Source organism: Carettochelys insculpta, chromosome 14 (genome assembly GCF_033958435.1).
Source record: "Carettochelys insculpta isolate YL-2023 chromosome 14, ASM3395843v1, whole genome shotgun sequence".
NCBI lineage: Eukaryota > Metazoa > Chordata > Testudines > Carettochelyidae > Carettochelys > Carettochelys insculpta.
The window spans coordinates 3,707,841-3,726,949 of NC_134150.1; the positions used below are offsets into that span (position 1 = coordinate 3,707,841).

Consider the following 19,109-nt stretch of genomic DNA (forward strand, 5'->3'; position numbering starts at 1 on the left):
AGATATAAGGGCTGTGGTTTAACCTAGCTGATGATTACTTTCACAGGAAAGCTTCAAAAGAATGGGATTTCTATTGTCAATAAAGGAGCTAAAACAATGGTGAAAAAATTTAAGATGTTTTAACAAGATCTCAGGATGATCTAACACATTCACATCAAAAGAAAAGATCAGACCAGTCACTAACAGCTTCTCTGGATAAGAAAAAATTTAATATATAAACCAAGAGACAGGTATGGTATGGGAATAGTGGAAGTGCTTTTTCCACAAAAGAACATACCCATTGCTAATGAGCCTGCTTTTAAACACAGCAGACAGACTACTAGTTGCTTGCTCAAACAGGGTATGTTTAAATCAGTTTGAAAGACACTGTGCAAGCAAAAGAATCTCTACCCCACAATCTGCATAATTTAAGTTTGATTTAGATCTACTTGCTGAAGCAAACCCCAGAGGATATTTCAACTGAGTACATCCTAATTAAGAGTAAGCAATAGTCTGTCTGTGATAAGTCTTAAGGTGTGAGGGATGTTTAATTTAGGGACATTAAATCCTGTTTAATTGGTTAACTGCTAGGTTTAACTGGTTAACCCATGAAAGAGGCGGTGCAGCTGCGGACCTAAGTCCAGCACTGGTTATGACAAGAAACGCGCACACAGTCTCAAGTGTTCCCATTCTCATACTCTGCAGAATTAGGTCCCCCCAGCTTCAGCATCCTTCTCAGCAGTGATTCTTTGAAAGGACAACGAACTTTTGAGTTCCACTCAGACTGAAGAGGAAACTAGAGGCATTTCCTTGCCACTCTAAAATGTTTAGTCTCAGCAGCGTGCAAGGGGGAGAGAGACCATTCTAACATCTCTCTCAAGATTACATAGTAGGCTGGGTTCAATTCCTTGCTCTTACATCTGCAGAGTTTGAGGCTAACCTCCCTGGCCACAAGACCATCCCATCCTTACTCTCATTTGTAGTTGCTAATTCACATCAAGAGAGTTGGCCTTCTGAAAGATTTAGTGAAAGTCCTTTTTATGAAACCCTCTGCTGTAATCACTGCATGGATGCTATATGGTTGTGTAGATGAGACTGTGCATTCTGCAATCTCTTTAAATGAGATTCACACTTAGGAAAATTTGAAGCCAGAAGGAATAAAAACTAAATACTCGTATTTTATTGAAATTAAACACAAGTAGTATTTAAAAGTAAACCCATTCAAAGTTGATAATCTATATTAAGGCCTAAAATAATCTACTAAAAGCATTGAAATGAAATGCAAGAAGTATTAAGCAGTACATTTGGTACCAGGTCTTAAAGTCAAATTAACTTGAAGTCACTAGTTCAACAAAGTCTGGTTCCAGTTGGTTAAGCGCTAGACCACCTTTCAACAGCAGTAGCAGAGAATATTTTCTTCATTTCAATTTATTCAATTACTTCAGGTCAATGACTAATTCCTAAATTAAGCCAACTGAGACTGGGGGAAAAAAAAGCAGGGAAACCTCTTCTAATCTATGTACACACAAGATGCCAGGATGAGATCTACTAGTTCCATAATCTTGACTCATTCATTAATTGTTCATTAATTCAGTGGACAATTTTGCTCATTTTATTTGGCAAAAATGCTACGTTCCACTTATTTTGGTAATTTAAAGATACCTGTCAGAGCAAGGATGTCTGTAAATTCTCCCAGACTACAGAGCTAAGAAACTACCTACAACCACCACTTTCTCCTCCTCATTTCCCTGCCTCCTTTGCTCCTTCCCTCCCCGATTCAGCCACAGGATGGGGGGCTTGTCCCAGATACCCATACTTCCTCCCCACCCATAGGTGGGTGCCCCCCAGAGCCCAGGGATCTTGAGGGAGAAACAGTCTGATACCATGTCTCAGACTTTAATGGAGTTTCCTGGGTGCTGTCCTCTCCTTCCTTCAGGGCATGCTAGGTAGTTGTCAAGATCCACCCAGCTTCCCCATCCCTCCCCACATTATTTTGAGAGAGAGAGAGAGAGAGAGAGAGAGAGAGAGAGCTGGGTTCCGCCTCATCCATCAACCCCTAGTCGTGGCTAGCAGCACTGAAATCCATTTCTGCAGGGGAAAGAAAGAAGTGCACACACAATGCGACCATTATGTGACCACATTCTCAGTTTAAAGTAAGTATCTCTGCATAATGTTAACTGTGTAATAAGGGCCCCATTTAGAATTACAAACATGGAAGCCCATTTTCACTGTAGCAGCCCTCTTGAAAAATACAGGAAATGCCTCACCTCTGTACTCTGCAACCAGGCAAAAGAGGATCAGAAAATGTTGCGCAAATTACAAAAGACTGCACAGACCGTTTGACCTGGCCCCACCTTTTAAATACCTATGTTTAAAATAAGTACTAATTGTCACTTCTTCCTGTAAGTAAAACCTGTTTACTCTTTTCCTTGATTCAACCCTCCTCGCCTCATTTTCCTATATTCTCCTTCTCATCCTTTTTTCCCCAGGTTTGTCATCCCTTTCTAGGCCATCACTCCTTTGTGCATGTATTCAGTCTGCAGTCTCCCAAGCTCCACTGCCTTCTCCAACCCAAAAATTCTTCCTGTGACTTAAGTTTGCCAGCCAGCTTTACACTCAAGTCCACACACTACCACCCTCCCCTCAAAAACCAAGCAAGTGAAAGAGAGAAGCTTCCTCCTTCCCCAAAAAGGAAAGTACTCTCCCATGAAGCTTCCTACAAGCCCAAGTGAGCAGAAGGCATCCTATGCCAAGCATGTCCCAACACAAGCAGCCTCTCCTCCTTCTGGGGAATTCCCTATCCTAGGATCTCAGTAGTTCCTTCCTCTACATTTGCACAAAGGCAGACTTGCTCTCCAAACCATTTGATTCCCACACTTGCACTTTTTCCTCCTCTTCCATGTACTCTGCCCCTTCAACATCAAGAGGAGTCTAGCCCTGCTCAGAGAAGGGAGCCTATTGTACGACAGGAGTGGAAAAAATGAGGCACTATCCCTTCTTCCTCTTTCCTGCACTGGCTCTACTTGATACAATGATCCAAGAGCCAGACACAGCAACAGGTACTGGGTCCTATGGAGAAACACAATGACAATTTTCCCAAGAGCATAAGTGTGAATGAAGAACGCTTTTCGTTTTTAATTCCTCTACACAGAGCAGGTAAGGCATGTTTGGAAGGACTGGGAAAAGAACAATGACATCTTGTTTTAGCCCAGTGACTAGTTTTTTAGGGTCATAAAATCTGTATAAACACTCATTTAAAAAAGGGCGTGGTGTTAAGTAGGAGCTTCTGACTCAAAACATGTCTATTTTGAGTGGAGGATTTTTTTCCTCTTCCAGTACCTTAGTGATCTGAGAATTTCAGACACTTTTTCAACAGAAACAATTATTTATGCTCATCTGATTTCATTGCAAACTGTTCTTTACAGTAAAGAACTGCTTCAAACTTACTGCTATAGAACAAGACTGCTGTGTTTACTTCCAAAGGACAAAGTGTTCTGGCTAAAAGTTTCTAGGATATTTTGGTATCCCTAAAAATCCCTGGCACAGCACATGAAGCTAGATACAGTAGCACTTTATAGAGATCTCTTGAATACATGCTACACTATGGCGCAATTTCGAGTGCTCAATTATTTTAAAACTCTCTCAAATTACAATAGATCTGGAATTAACATCAATCAGAAAGCTTACTACAATACTCATTGCTAATTAGGACTGAAATCCAAGTTTGAATAGAAGACTATTTTCTTCTCAGTCTGGTTTCTTTTAGTTATTTTTCTTGAGTGCAAGTGGTTCTGGTCCTTAAAAGACTACGAGGAATAACCACCATCCTCAGGAAGTAACGAAAGATTGACAAAATTGTTCTGGATCATCTACTTCTCCAGCTCAGGGCACATTAGGATTCAGAGCACAGTCCAGTTATTGCTTGTTCTTAAAATGACCACTATGTAGAGGCTAACACTTTCTAAATCCAAATATAAACAAGATTTTAATAACTTATGAAAAAAATCGAGGACAGTACTGCTAAAAGGAGGTAGCAGTAAGACTGACTACATTGGCTGTACCTGGGACCAGCTCTAAACATTACAGCTCCATCTTTCCCATGAACCAAGGGAATCTAAATCTCAGTTTTAAGACCCTTTTGCAACTATGACACTTGCAGTAGAGTTTTCACATACATGCAGTTACCATAAGCATGCAATCGTCTTACCCAGCACAAGCCTGTAGGCAGGCCAACATAGTTGCTAGTGTTTCTGGAGGAAGCTGAGCACTTTTGGGCTGGTCTTTCTCTGGGGCAAGTCCACCCAAAATAGATGGGCATCGTCTCTTTAAGAAGGTCATGCAGGCTTGGATGAAGGGCTCCTGGGGAAGAGAAATTCTTTTAACCTCTATTCAGATTGCACACCAGCCATAATTTCAAGTTTAGCAACTGGAAGGTGCAAAGATTTGCACTCAGCTATTAGATATTTCAAGATCACTGAACGTCAGACTGAGGAAATGTTCTATACTTCAGTGCTATTTAAAATGGTTATAGGCGACTCAAGTCACCCAAAATAGAATGCACAAATAAAATAAAAATCCTGCTTTACCCCATGCTCCCGAATTTTATCTGTGAGCCATTTGTCAAGTTTGAGGTATTCCCGTCGAGAGGCAAGTGCAGCAAGGTCAATAACAAAGGCAAATGGAGTACCATTTAGCAGCATTGACAAGGCCTAAATGGGGGGAGAAAAAAAAAAGTGACCACTGGTCAAAATATCAGCTTACCCTACTTGTTCTTTACAATCTCTGCTCCTCACCTACTCTGGGGACAAGTTTTGGCTAACAAAAAAATTGATAGTATTAGCTTCATAATTGTCTCTTGCTAAGCAAGCGGTTCTAGATCTGAAAGCATGACACTACTTTCAACTAGACTTGACCTTGTGCCTGGGCTTTTACAGTCTTAATATGAAGTCTTGCTAAAAAAAGTCATTGTAATAAAAATCTCAGTTGGTTGCAAGATCACAGAAAAGTGTAGTCAAAATATCCTAATGACCTCCCGAGTACAACGTATAAGTGTACTTTTATATCCATTCTCAAAGTGCCTCATGGTCAAGAGTAGCTGATGCAAAGCAACACTTATAGAAGGCAGTCTGTCCAGCTATACCAAACGACACTCCAAATTTGGAACATCCACATGAACAAGTGACAGATACCTCAAAGACAGGACAGCTGAAACTGCAAAAGCACATAATTCCAGTGGACCAGTAACTTTCCATACTAAACTATGGTCGCTGTATAACAGCCACATTTAAGAAAATTAAGCTTCCAAGGCAGTGATATCCAAAAACAAGTCACCTGATCGCCAGATACTCCCCACCTCACCCCTGCAGCCAGGCCTCGTATACCTCCACTTACCCCAGTGACTCACTGGAGCAGCCCCTGGAGCCACCCAACCCCAAGGTGCACAGCATGGCAGCCAAGCTCACATGCAGCCACCGCGTGGTGCCTGAGGAGCTGCCACGCGAGCCCCCGAACTGCTGCACCAGCCCACCGAGCTGCATTCACCACAATTCATTTCCAATACACTGGCAAATGGGGACACTGCAGTTCTAGGGGAAGTTGCTTATGTCCCCATTTCCAACCATCTTCAAGGAGTTTGTTGTAACTATGCAGAGTCCTATAATTTTTAAGTTGAGCCATGTGAATCCAGACTCATTCTAGTAATACAATTCTTACTAGTTTATCACTGCCCAGTTTAGTTTCCCTTATAAAAAGGGCCCAAGTTTATACACACTGCCATCTGAAATACGTAACAAACAGTCAAAAAAAATACTTGCCTTCAAGTCTTGGGCCACGTCAAGAATACGTGACAATTTTGCCTGGTCATACTGCTCCCCTCTCATGTACCATTCAGCCATTGCATGCATGATAAGTTGACGTATTGAAGGAGACTGGCCCTAGGGAAAGTTAAATTATGATTTCACTTTATACAGGGCTGCTTTAAAGCCAGCCAAGACATATCTAAGACTGTTTCAAAAGCTGATGTTTGGAATAGCTCAAACAAGATACTTCACCTATTCACCACAATTTTAATAGCATTTACATGCAAGTTCTGCAGTTAATGCAAGTTACATTTCACACACAGTCTACCGTAAGAGCCTAAAATCATCCTCTACACTTGATTCTACATCAGGGTGGGGAACTTACGGCTTCCAAGCCTCACTCGGGACCACCTCAGCAATGTTAGCACTCCAGCCACACGCAGGGCCCTGGGGCTGGAGTGGTAATGCCAGCTCACACTGCTGCATGGGAGACCCCCCTGATCGTTGCAGGCCACAACAAGGCAAGCTGGGGCCAGATTCAGCCTATGGGCTCTGCCTGGCAAGGGGAGGGAGCAGCAACATGTACTGAAGGGAAGTGCTCCCAGAAGGCACTGTCTCACGCTGCTCCCGTTAGCCAGGATTCGGCCAACAGGAGCAGCAAAGGCAGAGCTCAGAGACTGATTCCCTGCAGTGCACGGAGCCACACAAAGACCTGCCCCCAAACTGCATAAGGCAGGCACCCCCAACCCTGCCTCTTCCCACCCAGACCTTGCACCCCACCACTCAGAGCACTGGGGGAGCCCCCCCCTCCCAAAAGCTACTAGCCCCAAGCCCCCAGAAGAGTTAATCCAGCCCTGATGAGAAGCTCTGAGCCTCAATGTCTCACCCAACCGCCTGGGTGGAGTTTGAGGGGATTAAGGCACGTGAGTTCCCTGACTTTCAGCTGAGGGCCACGTCTGTGAGGGTTCCAGCTATCAAATTAACCTAAAACACAAGCTTCTAAAACAAGTCAAAGCGTTTCAGTATTCGTTTGAAACTTACCTGTCCATGCCATGCATAGTGCAAAATAATGGCAGAGTTGGGGTGGTTGCCAAGAAAAATTGGCATAAGTGTAGAGATGAGTTCATGGCGCAAGGTATGCCAGGAAGTGTTGATCTGTAATAAGGCCAATACCAACATATCTGGGCAGTGCTTGATAGGGAAACTGAAGAGCTGCTTAACTTGCTCATACTGGCCAACTTCTGCCAACCGTAACAGAGACTCAATCAAATCCAGGCTCTTCCTAACGAAAACAAAGTTACATACTAGTTGACTAACAGGATTCCGGTTTGCAAGCAATGCCAATTATTAAGTGCCAGCTGTAAAGTCATATTGACTAATGCCAGTTTCAAAGACGACAATGTCATACAACTGTTAGCGTTTGTTGAACACAATCGAGCCTGCAATGAGAATATTCCTGATTTTTAGGTACGTAGTGTTTAATAAAAGGTTTTAAAAAGGTCAGAGTCAACTACTCTTGTAGCGAAGGGGGTTTAAAAACCCACCACGATATTTCCAATTGAATAATCAATCGGTCAATTAAAATATATGGCTAGATGTATGGCTAGCTTCTCCACTGTCATTCTGCGTGCAGCGGGGGCCCCCAGAAATTATATCTTCCGCATTCCCTGAAGTCAGCTCTGAACATTTGTGCCTAATGTTTCCCAGATATTTCTACTTTGAGAACACACCCAACCACATCACAGAACCCAGTTCTTGAACAGAACAACATTTTTAGTAGTGAAAAAAACCACTCCCAAATCACAGTTGGCTACCTGGGAGAGTTCGAACTGAACACAGAGAAAAGATCAAAGGTAAAGCATCCTTTTCAAAACCTTGGGTATAAGCTGGAAGTGCTCTAATACTGTTATATTATGTGTGCAGCTAAAATTTCCAAGTCATCTGAAAAAAGCCACATTTTAAACTGTCTAATTTGTCTTCTCCACTTATGAGCAAATAAATGCAACCATATGGGTAGATTTACCATGTAGCAATTTCTCGATTGTCATCCTCTGGTGGGGCTTTCAAGATGTCTGTGGCAACAGTATGACAGGGGTAGTCAGCAAAACAGAAGATCTCTGGGTTAATGAGGGAATGCTGGATGAAGGAAAGCTAGAACAAAATGATCAAAACAACCAATTTAGACAAATCAACAAAATGACAAATCAGAACTGGAAGAAACCTCAAGAGGCCATCAAGTCCAGTCCCCTGAATTCATGGCAGGGCCAAGCATCATCTAGACAATCCCTGACAGGTGTTTGCCTAGAAAGATTTCTAAAAGCAAGCTAGGCAATTTATTCCAGTACTTAACCACACTGACCACTAGGAAGTTTTTTTCTAGTATCCAACCTAAGCCTCTCTTGCTGCAATTTATGCCCATTACTTCTTGTCCGATCAGGGGTTACGGAGAATAACTTCTCTCCCTCCTCCTCCTAACAACCTTTCAGGTACTTGACAGTTACACCTCCTCTCATTCTTCTCTTCTTTAAACTAAACAAACCCAGTTCTTTCAATCTTCCCTCATAGGTCATCTAATCCTTTAATCATTTTTGTGGTTCTTCTCTGAACCTTCTCTAATTTGCCCATATCTTTCCTGAAACAGGGACCCCAGACTGGACCCAATATTTCATCTGAGGCCTAACCAGCACAGAGTGGAAGAATCACCTCTCATGTCAGGCTTCTTACACTGTTAATACATCCCAGAATAACGTTTGCCATTTCTGCAACAGGGTAACACCATGGACTCATTTAGCTTGTGTTTCACTATGACTCCTTGATCCCCTTCTGCAATACTCCCTCTCAGAGAGTTATTTTAAGTGTGAAACTGATTAGTCCTCCTTAAGTGGAGTGCTTTGCATTTGTCCTTATTGAATTTCATCCTATTTACCACAAACCACTTCAACTTGTCCAGCATTGTCTCACCCTCCAAAGCGCTTGAAACCCAGCTGGGAAGAGTTACAGCTGCAGACTTGGTAGGTGTACTCTTTGCCATTATCTAAATCGTTGATCAAGATATTAAACAGAAGTAGTTCCAAAACTTAACCCTGCAGAATCCCACTTATGTCCTTCCAGCAGGAAGGAATTAACTTTTCTCTGGACATCCAACCAGTTATGCAGCCGCTGCATACGATGTATTTCCATAATTTGTTAACGAGAAGGCCAGGCAAGATAATTATACACCTACTTCCCTCTCACCCACAGGGTTTCTTATCCTGTCAAAGAAAGCAATCAGATGCATTTGTCAAGAACAAAATCTGTCAAACCAATTCTCTTATCTTCTAGGTGTTTGCAAATTGATTCCTAAATTGTTTAATCATCTTTCCTGGTACAGAAGTTAAGCTGACTGGTCTAATTCCCTGGGTTGTCCTTATATTTAAACAGCACTATATTTGCTGTTTTGCCGTTTTCCAGAATCTCTCCTGTATTACATGACTTTGTAAAGATGGTAGCTAATGGCCCAGATATCAGCCATCAGCATCTTGACTATTCTAGTATGTATTTCATCAGGTCCTGGCAACTTGAGACATCTAACTTGTCTGAACCTGCCCCATTTTCACTAGTACTCACCATGTTAGGCATCCAATCACCAGCAAACTTTTTGGTGCAATCCAAAACAAAACTCCGCTGCCACTTCTGCATTTTCAGTTATTGTTTTCCCTTCACTTGTTTTCTGCCTCAGCCTTTCTAATTTTGCCCTCCTTTTTACTTGATAATCATTAGATTTTTTCAGAAGGGACTCAAAAGGTTACTGCGGGTATTTTTTGCCCCTCGCCTTCTCAGGATACATCCACACAGCTCTGCCAGGGAACTTGCTTACAAACTGAATAATATGTATTTTATCTAGGACTTTAGTTTTATTGTTTAACAAGATTACTGCCTTGGCACTATACTGCCGTTGAACACAGATTCAGTTCCACCTATGTTACAGGTTAGAATAGCATGGGTAACTTTTCTCTAACAAGGATATTCACTGCCCTTCAATTCAATGTTCTTTAATGCCCTCAAGTCTTCAGACAGTTACATTTTCTCTTGGCAGTCACTCAGTAATGAGTAGGATGTCTTCGTATCACCCTCCTATTTGTAAGTGTTTATGGCTGATGAGTCTGATTCTGGAGCTGCAGATCTTACCATAGAAGGGGCAGGTAATGGTATCTTTTGGAGGGGCACAGGGCAGTTTAACACTTTTTTTCCTCCTTCTCCACCACTCCTCCTCTGCACTGCGGCAGGACCTCTCAAATTGCACCACCATCTCAGATTACTGTTCTCCACTGGGAACGGTCCTGGGCAAGGTTCTCCCAAGTATCAACATCGATGCTGCACCTTTTCATGTGTGCCTTCAGCATGTCTTTTTACCACTTCTGCTGGCCCCCAATGCTCCTCTGTCTTTCCTCCAAATCTGAGAACAATTTGTTTCGGGAGGCGCTGATCAGGCATCCCAACCACATGACCAGAGCAATGAACACATGTGTTCACGCACCTATCTTCCCAAGGAATATTTAGGATTCTCCTGAGATAGCACTGATGTTGTTCAAGTGCCTTCAAATGATGTATGTTGTCCTGGTTTCACACACCTACAGTAGCACTGGAGCCACCACATGGTATACAAGGCACTCTGTCTTGGCATAGATGTCCCGGTTCTTGAAGACCCTTTGTCTCACGTGGGCTAAAGCCGAATGTGCACAGCTCAGACGATGCTGCATTTCTGCACCAATGTTCACTTCCAACGTACAGTAAGGGCTCCACATTTTCCAGCAGTTCTCCATTGACTTCAATAGAAAGTACACGAGATTGTCCTTTCGGCGAGGGTTGGTGGAGCACCTTGGTCTTTTTGATGTTCAGTGTGAGGCTGAGATTCTCATATGCTTCAAAGGCACTGGTCGGAAGGGCTGCAGGAGGAGCAGCAACTACGGTGTCATCCGCATACTTGAGCTCCACGATCAAGGTCGTGGAAGTCTTGCTTCTAGCCTTCGGTCTCCTGAGATTGAAACGGTGGACTACATTTAGGGCACCTTTTCTAGGCCTCTTCCCACATAGGGAGAGCAGATCCTAAATACGGCTGCTCAGTCGCAGATGCAGCAGTCAGACCATCCTACCATCTTAGGCCTCAAAGTTAAATGAGTGATACATACATCCACTGCATACATGCTGGTCCAGGACTAAAAGCTTCCTGATTTCACAACCCTGCTCCCATCGCCACTGGCTAGTGTCCACAGGGCTTAAGCTTAGGAGAGTAGTATGCAGAGGAAGGCACCTGTGCATGACATCTTTTAACATGGGGAAGCTGTTGCACTGCATCCATCACACGGTTCTTGATGGATAGAAGGGTCAAGTCCAACAGCATGGGCATCTCCTGTGCACTGCAGCCTTCACAGCCATTGTAGGGATTACCTGTGCTATCCTCTGGCTGTTCTGTCATTGAGGACTTTTAGGATCGTTCACCATCTGGACCTCCTCCCTCCTGACCCTTGCCACAACGGGAGACTGACGGGAGTACAAGACTCCCTAGGGCACCGCTCTTGGGTTCACTGGAACACACAAGCCCACCTCTCCATGACAAGGTGAATCACCAAAGAGTTAAGAAAATAATTACACAGATAAGTAGATCTTACTGCCATTGTGTGTTCTACATCCAGTCACTCCCAGACAGTTCCAAATTCATTCTTAGTTCTGGCACTACTCTAACTTACTAAGTGATGTTCCTTACCACAAAGATATTAAGCCAGTACAACTGTAAATGTTCAACATGTAAGCTGTCGAGTAGCATTAATTTACCAAAAGACAAAGAAGTGGGTTTGTTCAGTTTAGGAAAGAAGGCTGAGAGGGGACATGATAGCAGTTTTCAAGTACCTAAAAGAGGATTACAAGGAGGAGAGAGAAAAATTCTTCTCCTGGGCCTCTTAGGAGAGGACAAGCAGCAATGAGCTTAAACAGCAGCAAGGGAGGTTTAGGTTGGACATTAGGGAAACTTCTTAACTGTCAGGGTAGTTAAACACTGGAATAAATTGCCCAGGGAGGTTGCGGAATCTCCATCACTGGAGATATTTAAGGGAAGGTTAGACATGTCTCAGACAGTCTACTCTAAACAGAGCTTAGTCCTGCCCTGAGGGCATGGGACTGGACTCTGACCTCTTAAGGTCCCTTCCAGTTCTAGTGTTCTATGATTCTGTAGATGATTTGGTAAAAGCAGCAAAACAAGCCTACCTGGCCCTCAGCATGTTTCCAAGGCCTGTATATGAGGTCAACTGGGAAGACTTCCATGCCTAGCCCTCTCTGGATACCATACACCACAATCTGAAGACCCTTGCTGTCACGAAGCTGAAACCCAGGGTGATCCAGTTCATAGGTTACTTCCTTGAAGTTCAAACTAGGATTCTGCAACCAGTAAGACAGGTTACCCAGTATCAAGATAACATCCATAGATATTCCTCAATGCAAGTAAATGAGGCCCTCAATGCTATTAGTACACGTCATTAGGAAAATTTCAGCTCAGAGAGTTTGGCAAAGATGTAAGTTAAGTGAACGTATGATCATACAATGGAGTTTAACACCAACAACTGGTGCAATCACAACTAGAAAAGATCAGAATCTGAATAGGTGCTACTCTCTTCCACACAATATACATATCCTGTAAGGCCAGCTTGCTTATGAAAGATTTTCTGTAATGAAGAATAGGGCATATTAGGGTGCATGTAAGATGGGACTAAACAGCAAGGAATAGTCTAGAAGTCCCTTAAGCCAGCCTCATGTTTAGTTTCTGCTGGCATTAGACTTTCTTCCCCCTCCAAGTAAAAAAGAGACCAGTATTTCTGAACTGAAATGCTACTACTCTACTCCTAAGGAGGAGTACATAAGAACTGATTCCTGGTTGCTCTGATTACTAATTACAAATAATCTCTACGGATACACTATAATCATGATGCCACAAACTTACCAGCTCTTTTAGAACATCAATCAAGACCTCCACATTCCAGGTATGAGCTTGCGTTCCATCGCTTTTATCTTTCCCATCACTCCAGATCCCACTGCCAGGAGCCGAAATAGACTGAAAGTTAAATGCATCTGATCAGATACTAGTTTAACTGCCAGAACTGCCTGCATTCTGAGTGAAATCAAGCCATTACACTGGGAAGAAAGAGCTCTGCACTTTTGATAGCATCCTTAACCCAAAAAAGCAAACATTTTATGGACATGCCTCACTGCGATTCTGCAGAATCCAAATGGAATATGAAGCAAGCACAAAAGTTAAGTGACTTGCTTAAGGTAACAGTAAAGGAATCCAGGAATACCAACTCCCAGTGACCCCCCGTTGAGTGACAAGTTCACTCCTGTTTTTCACCACCCTTCAATTAGATTACTCACTTGTAATGGAATACCCTCCGTCAACCCTGAATGAGTGCGAGCCATCATTCCCAAAACCCTGGCAACCTGGGCAGCTGTGACCTCCCGAACGCCAAACTGCATGATTATGTTGCGACATTCTTCAATACTAAAAATATAACCAGAAGACAAACACTTAACTCCGTACCTGAGCAGGTTTCACCATGACAGGAAGCATAATGCAAGAGGGACTAGAGTGTGATATTCTGATTTTCTGGTGAAAAAGAAGTCAAAAGGCACCCTATGTCAAATTGATTTTGCACATATGGAGTATACGCTTGCTTGGCTTTGCTAGGATTGCAGTTAGGAGGACTTCTCACTTCCTGATATGCACTATTTAAGGTTAGACCAAGATGACTACTTTCAACATTGGATTTTTATGGCAGTTTAGAAAAATATTTTGGGTAAATTCCCCTATTGACTCAAAACCATATAGCTCCACTAAGCTACATTCCCTCTCCAGGGCCAGACAGTCACCCAGGAAAGATTCATGTGCTGCACACTTGATTAGCGTGCGCACACGCCCGTGCACACACACCCACCCCATTAGTGTGTATTCAGGTACCTCTTTCCTTTGCCTTACATCCCCTAGGCAGCTGCTCCCAAGACCTTCCTGTGCCACATGCCAAAAATAAAGCACTATTTCAAGGCATCCCTGTACTACTCCCGTGATGAAATAGCGTATCAGTTGTCTCAAAACAGTTTTGAGATAATGGGTGCGTTCCACATATGCGAGCAGCTATTTCGGGATACCAGCATATCCCAAATTAGCACCCACTGTGCAGACACAGCCTTACAGACCATGCACTGTCTTCCCCCCCGCCCCCCCCCCCCCAAAGTACTCCATCTCCACAGAGGGGAAAGGGAGGACAGGACCTGAGATCAAAAGCTTTCAGCGACTGCCTTCACGAGAGTGCACAGCATCTATCACAGTCACCCTGACAAGCAGTTTTTCCACACATCTCCCACATATTTTATTATCCTTACTTGTTACTTCCTCAAGTGTATATTTTAGATATCTATTCTCTGTAATTTTATTCTTTCAGGATGTAATTTTAGTTTGGTTGGTCTATGCATTTCACACACTTAAAATTTAAATCTGAGCAGCGAGTTCTAGAACGCCTAACCTGTTCTGGCTGAGTTCTCTCTCCAACTTTAAAATTATACATACACACAAATATGTATGCATGCATGGATGCTTTTTTTGTTTCTACTGGTGACACAAATCTCTTCTGCACACAATTTTTTCTTTTGCACATTGATGGAAAAAGTTACAGGAACTATTGCCACTAAGTAATAACTGTGATCTGTATTTGACCACTATAAAGTAGACCTCTGCATACAATCCATACCAATTAAATTGAAGGATTTTGCAACTTTGCTCTCTATTACATAGGACAGGACTCAGTAGATTACTCATGAACACCATCTTAAATGGTCATAAATGAAGTATTCAAAGGTTACAGAAAATTTTAATATCAATGCACAGCAGGTAATTTAGACTGACTAAATGCTTTATGGGAAATTTGTACACGCTTGTGTAAATTCTCTACAAATATCAAAGTTTTCCTCAACTGTACCAAAGTCATCTTTAGCAAAACAACCTAACTATGGGAACCAAATATAAAAGGCTAATATCTCCTATAGCTTAGGGCTTCATATCCTTTAAAGTTGATTTTGCTCTGTGTGAAAGTTACCAATTCCATAGGTAAATTAAAAAAAATTGATTTAGTCCACTTATTTTTTGACTGAATGGGGAAAATAAACTCCATCAATGAGGAAAAGGCCCTATTTAATCATTTATATTTAAATAATCAGTTATTTTCAATGGATTCTTGCTGATGCCATTTCTGGGTTTCAGATGCTGCAGAGAGGTACTTAAGGACGTCCAGAAGAATTTTTTGAAGTGGGGAATCAGTCTAATGCTTCTCTTAAGCTTTACTGCCATCTAACCACACAGTAAATTTGGACTGAGCTATCTTTTAAGTCTCCCTTTAAAACTGGCATTTGAGGATGGTGTTGGTAGTGGTCACCTGATTGAAGTTATTTGCAGGCTCCCACGTAACCACTGCTAGTGTCAGATTATCTTCATCCTACAATAAAATGCATTTTAAAAACCGATGTCAATGTGCAGACATTCTTGCACCCTCCTGATGGTTTTGGTGGGTTATTTGTATTAAAACCACCAGATGTCCACTATACTTGATGCTGTACACACAGATTTTCAAGTAGCTGCAGCTTCAGTCAGATCTCGAGCTCAAGCCCAAAATACCTGCACAGCTATTTTTAGCATTGTAGCATGAATCCAGTTCTGTATATCATTTCTGTGGTGGGTTCACCAAATTTTTGAAGGCTCCAACAGAACAGGTTAAATCAGACTTAAATGTTCACTTCCGGCTAAAAACCACAGGTACAGCCATAAGGTGCGCCCACGCTGCAAGTAGAAATCCATGGCCATGAGTCCGAGCCAGAGTCTACAGAACTGGATTCATGCTACAATACTAAAAATAGCTGTGCAGGCATTCAGGCTTCAGCTAGAGATCTGACTGAAGCCCACCACCAACATTTAGAGCCCAAGACTGAACATAAAAACAACTATTTTTCAAAGCCATGGAGAGCCCAAGTCTGTGGAATTAGATTTGGACTTTCTACTTGCCATGCTAATGTACCCTCACAGCAACAACCTGTCTAGATTGCTCATAAGTGAAGTATGGCACGTTAACGTGAACTGAAGCGAAGATCAAGTATTGACCAAACAACGTTTCGCTTACTGGAAGCTTAGCACTTAAATGGGAAGTCTGGTGGGTACTTGGTTTTGGTGGCAGCTTTAGGGACAATTTGGAAGGCACTTAAGTAGTGGTGGTCATATACAAGCCCATGGACTAGATCCAGTTCACCAGAGTTCACTCCTGGAGGGCAACTGTCACTGTTTACACCTGAATCTCTACAAGTACAGGCACATGTAATGCACATTTGCCACAAATCCATTACCTGGCCAAAGGGAGTTAGAGGAAGCAGTGGGCCAATCTGCACTGCTTCCTACAGCTCCCATTGGCCAGGAACAGCAAACTACAGCCAATGGCAGCTGCAAGCACCCATATCTGCTGAGGCACGGGTAAGTATAATGGCAACTGCCCAACAGACCTAACCCTAGCAAACCGCCACCATCTTATTGCTCACTGTCCATTCTCAAGTGTAGCCAAACAGTCCATTCCTTGACACCTCTGCTCACAATGCTGCACGATTAAAAGCTTCATGCATGAAGCAAGGTGAAACTTTGTGACGCTTTCCCTGCCCCGCAGTCTAAAACTCACACAGCCTCATGTGAGCACTAGCCTAAGTCGTGTTTAAAAGCTTCACCAATTTTTGACAACTTACACGAAAGGAAAATTCTAAGAACAAAGTTACCTTGGTATTTTCCATAAAAAGAAAATATGGCTGGGATTTGTAAGTGAACTGGGTGCTTTTACTGCTGAGAAACTACACAACCCTGGAAGTCAAAGTACTACAAACTAAGAGCAAGCGATCCAATCTTATTACTTGGTGGATACAGTTTATTGAAGTTAACGTTTCCCTCTCTTTACCTCAAGGAAAAAAAAATGACTGCTCCCAGCCAAGATGTTTGATTGTATATGTATGTGCTCTTTCACCACAGTTTTCCTACAAACCTTGTACAAAAGCCGTAGCCTACTTCTTGCATGAAGTCTGCCAGAGAGCTCTCCATCATTGTTTTGGCTATCCCTCCAGAATCAGGCAGGATCCTATCCATTAGGATGTCCCGTTTTTCAGGGTATAGAAGTGGTGCAAGCACCACAGGGCAACGCTCTTGGGGAAAATCTAAAAATGAGAGCAAAGAGCATGTATTAAAATGCACTAGACTGGCCCAATAAAGAGGAAATTCTACAATACTACTTCCAATCACACAAGACCATTAGGATTCTTTGTTTCTAAGGGCTTATGCTGAAATGACGATTGTAATGGTTTTGAAAAATACTTTCCCCCAGGAAAATGAAGGTGCCGAACCTTCCTTGGGAAAGCTTCAAACGCCTATAGAATTAAAGCTTTTCACTTTCTAACCAGTAAGGCTGCACAGAAAATCCACTAAACGTGAGTGGATGTAGTGATTTGCTCCACCTTACCAACACAAATCCAAGTCCTCTATTGTTATTTACAGCTTCCATAAGCAGCAGAAACAAGAAATTGACAAGACTGCTACAGTTTCATTGCAGTTGCTTGGGAAAAACTACTAACTGCAGCAGAAACAGGTGCTAGAATTATTCACTGGGGACAACCACCCAAAAAGCATATTCTGGAGAACAGTAATAGACAGCAGCTGTCCTCTTTCACCCATGAGAATAGGGGACCAGTTTAGGACTGCTCCATTCCAGGAAGAAGAGGTGTCAATAGGCAGATGAACCATGGTAGTAGTAAAGGACTAATTTTATGTTCTGGGCTATTATGTCAGCAGAACATCCACATCAACCCAGTGGAGAACTACTTGGGGTTACTCTCCTGAAAACAAGTGACCATGCGGCTCCTTATGTACATTTGGGCACTTCTGTGGCAAGTTACTGGCTTGGTTAAGGGACCTTAGGACAGTTAGCGCACCGGATTCTTTAGAGCAGACAGTGCTTACGAGCATAAATTGTAATAATGCAAAAACAAAGCAGGTGTCTTACTTTTATACGCACTGTATATACACCTATAAATATCTACTTCTTTTTAGAACAACAGAGGTTTGAAGAAGCATGTGCAGAAGAGTAGATTAAACAAGTTAAATCTAGTACATGGAGCCTCTCTTATTAAGAGTATTTTGCCACGGCCCATCTCAAAACACTGAAAGCTAGGGAAATGTACTACCCTACTTCAGCTGCCACAGTCTCACAGAGGTATTCTCCACAACACATATGGCATCAATAAGGGTTCCTATACAAAGCCACATCCCCCACAATACACCTGAACATTCCCCTAAAAAACAGTGTCCAATGTGCTGTCCGTTTGTCACATGTTGCAAACTGGACAGCGTGGTGTGTCAAAGCGGCTCGTTAGAGACACACATGTAGAGCACCCCCCACCTCACCACCTGGTGGGACAAGCACGTGGCAGGGGCAGCTCCCCCTGCAGCTGGCTCGGGGGGCAGTGCAATAAGGGGCTGGGTGGCTCCATGCAGCCAGATGTGGGGCTAGGCGGCTCCAGCAAGCCACCAGCAATTTGTGGGGGGCTAGGGTACCTGACCGGGTGGGGGGGCGGGCGGCAACTGCTAAGTTCCAGGAAAAAGTTTAGGCCAGTGGTATCCAAAAGAAATTTATGTATTCTAGGACTTGCTGCAGGAGATGCTGATTTAATCCAAGTATTACATAGCCTGAACTATTTCCTGTCCATCCTAATTCCCCTCCTTAGCATTCCAAAAAATTCCATTTTACAAAGTTCATGTACAGGTTCAGCCTCCCTGGTTCGGTACCTTGGGACCTGAGCAGTCCCGGCCTAGGCATTTTGCTGGACCAGGGGTGATCAATTCTGCCCCCACTGCTGGTGTTCCACCCACTGCTCCTGGGCTCCCCTCCCCACAGCTCCCTGACACCCCACTTCCTGCCACTGGCCTCCCACCTGGACATGGTGATGAGCTCTGTGAGCCGCCGCTCTCCAGCCTGGGGCTTTCTATCCAACCCCAGCTGCAGCTTCCTGCCCAGCCAGCCTTGGTCACTGCTCCCAGCCTGGGGTGAGGCTGTTTTGCTGCAGCTCCAAGGCCTGGGCTCCCTGGCTGCTGCTGGTTCCTACTTGCCACCAGGCCAGCAGTGTCTGCCATGCCATGGGCTCCTGCCGCAGGTCTGGCTGGCCCTTCTCCCAGCCCCATGACTCTGGTCCTGCAAGATCCATGATCCTGCCGGACAATGGATGTTCACGGATGAGAAAATG

General features: G+C 43.3%; 1 protein-coding gene across 10 annotated transcripts in view; it reads right to left on the bottom strand.

The window, feature by feature from the left end:
* The window catches only part of CNOT1 (CCR4-NOT transcription complex subunit 1), an 88,166-nt gene that overhangs the window by 45,624 nt on the left and 23,433 nt on the right, over positions 1-19,109 (bottom strand). For 9 of the 10 annotated variants that reach the window (XM_075008675.1, XM_075008669.1, XM_075008671.1 and 6 more), the window contains exons 8-16: positions 16,862-17,030; positions 13,176-13,302; positions 12,748-12,858; positions 12,018-12,188; positions 7,801-7,928; positions 6,819-7,059; positions 5,793-5,912; positions 4,566-4,688; positions 4,187-4,338 (exon numbers count right to left, since the gene is read on the bottom strand). In XM_075008675.1, coding sequence (XP_074864776.1) covers positions 4,187-4,338; positions 4,566-4,688; positions 5,793-5,912; positions 6,819-7,059; positions 7,801-7,928; positions 12,018-12,188; positions 12,748-12,858; positions 13,176-13,302; positions 16,862-17,030 — 1,342 coding nt within the window. The remainder of the gene's footprint in view (positions 1-4,186; positions 4,339-4,565; positions 4,689-5,792; positions 5,913-6,818; positions 7,060-7,800; positions 7,929-12,017; positions 12,189-12,747; positions 12,859-13,175; positions 13,303-16,861; positions 17,031-19,109) is intronic. The other variant, XM_075008674.1, reaches the window with a different exon arrangement.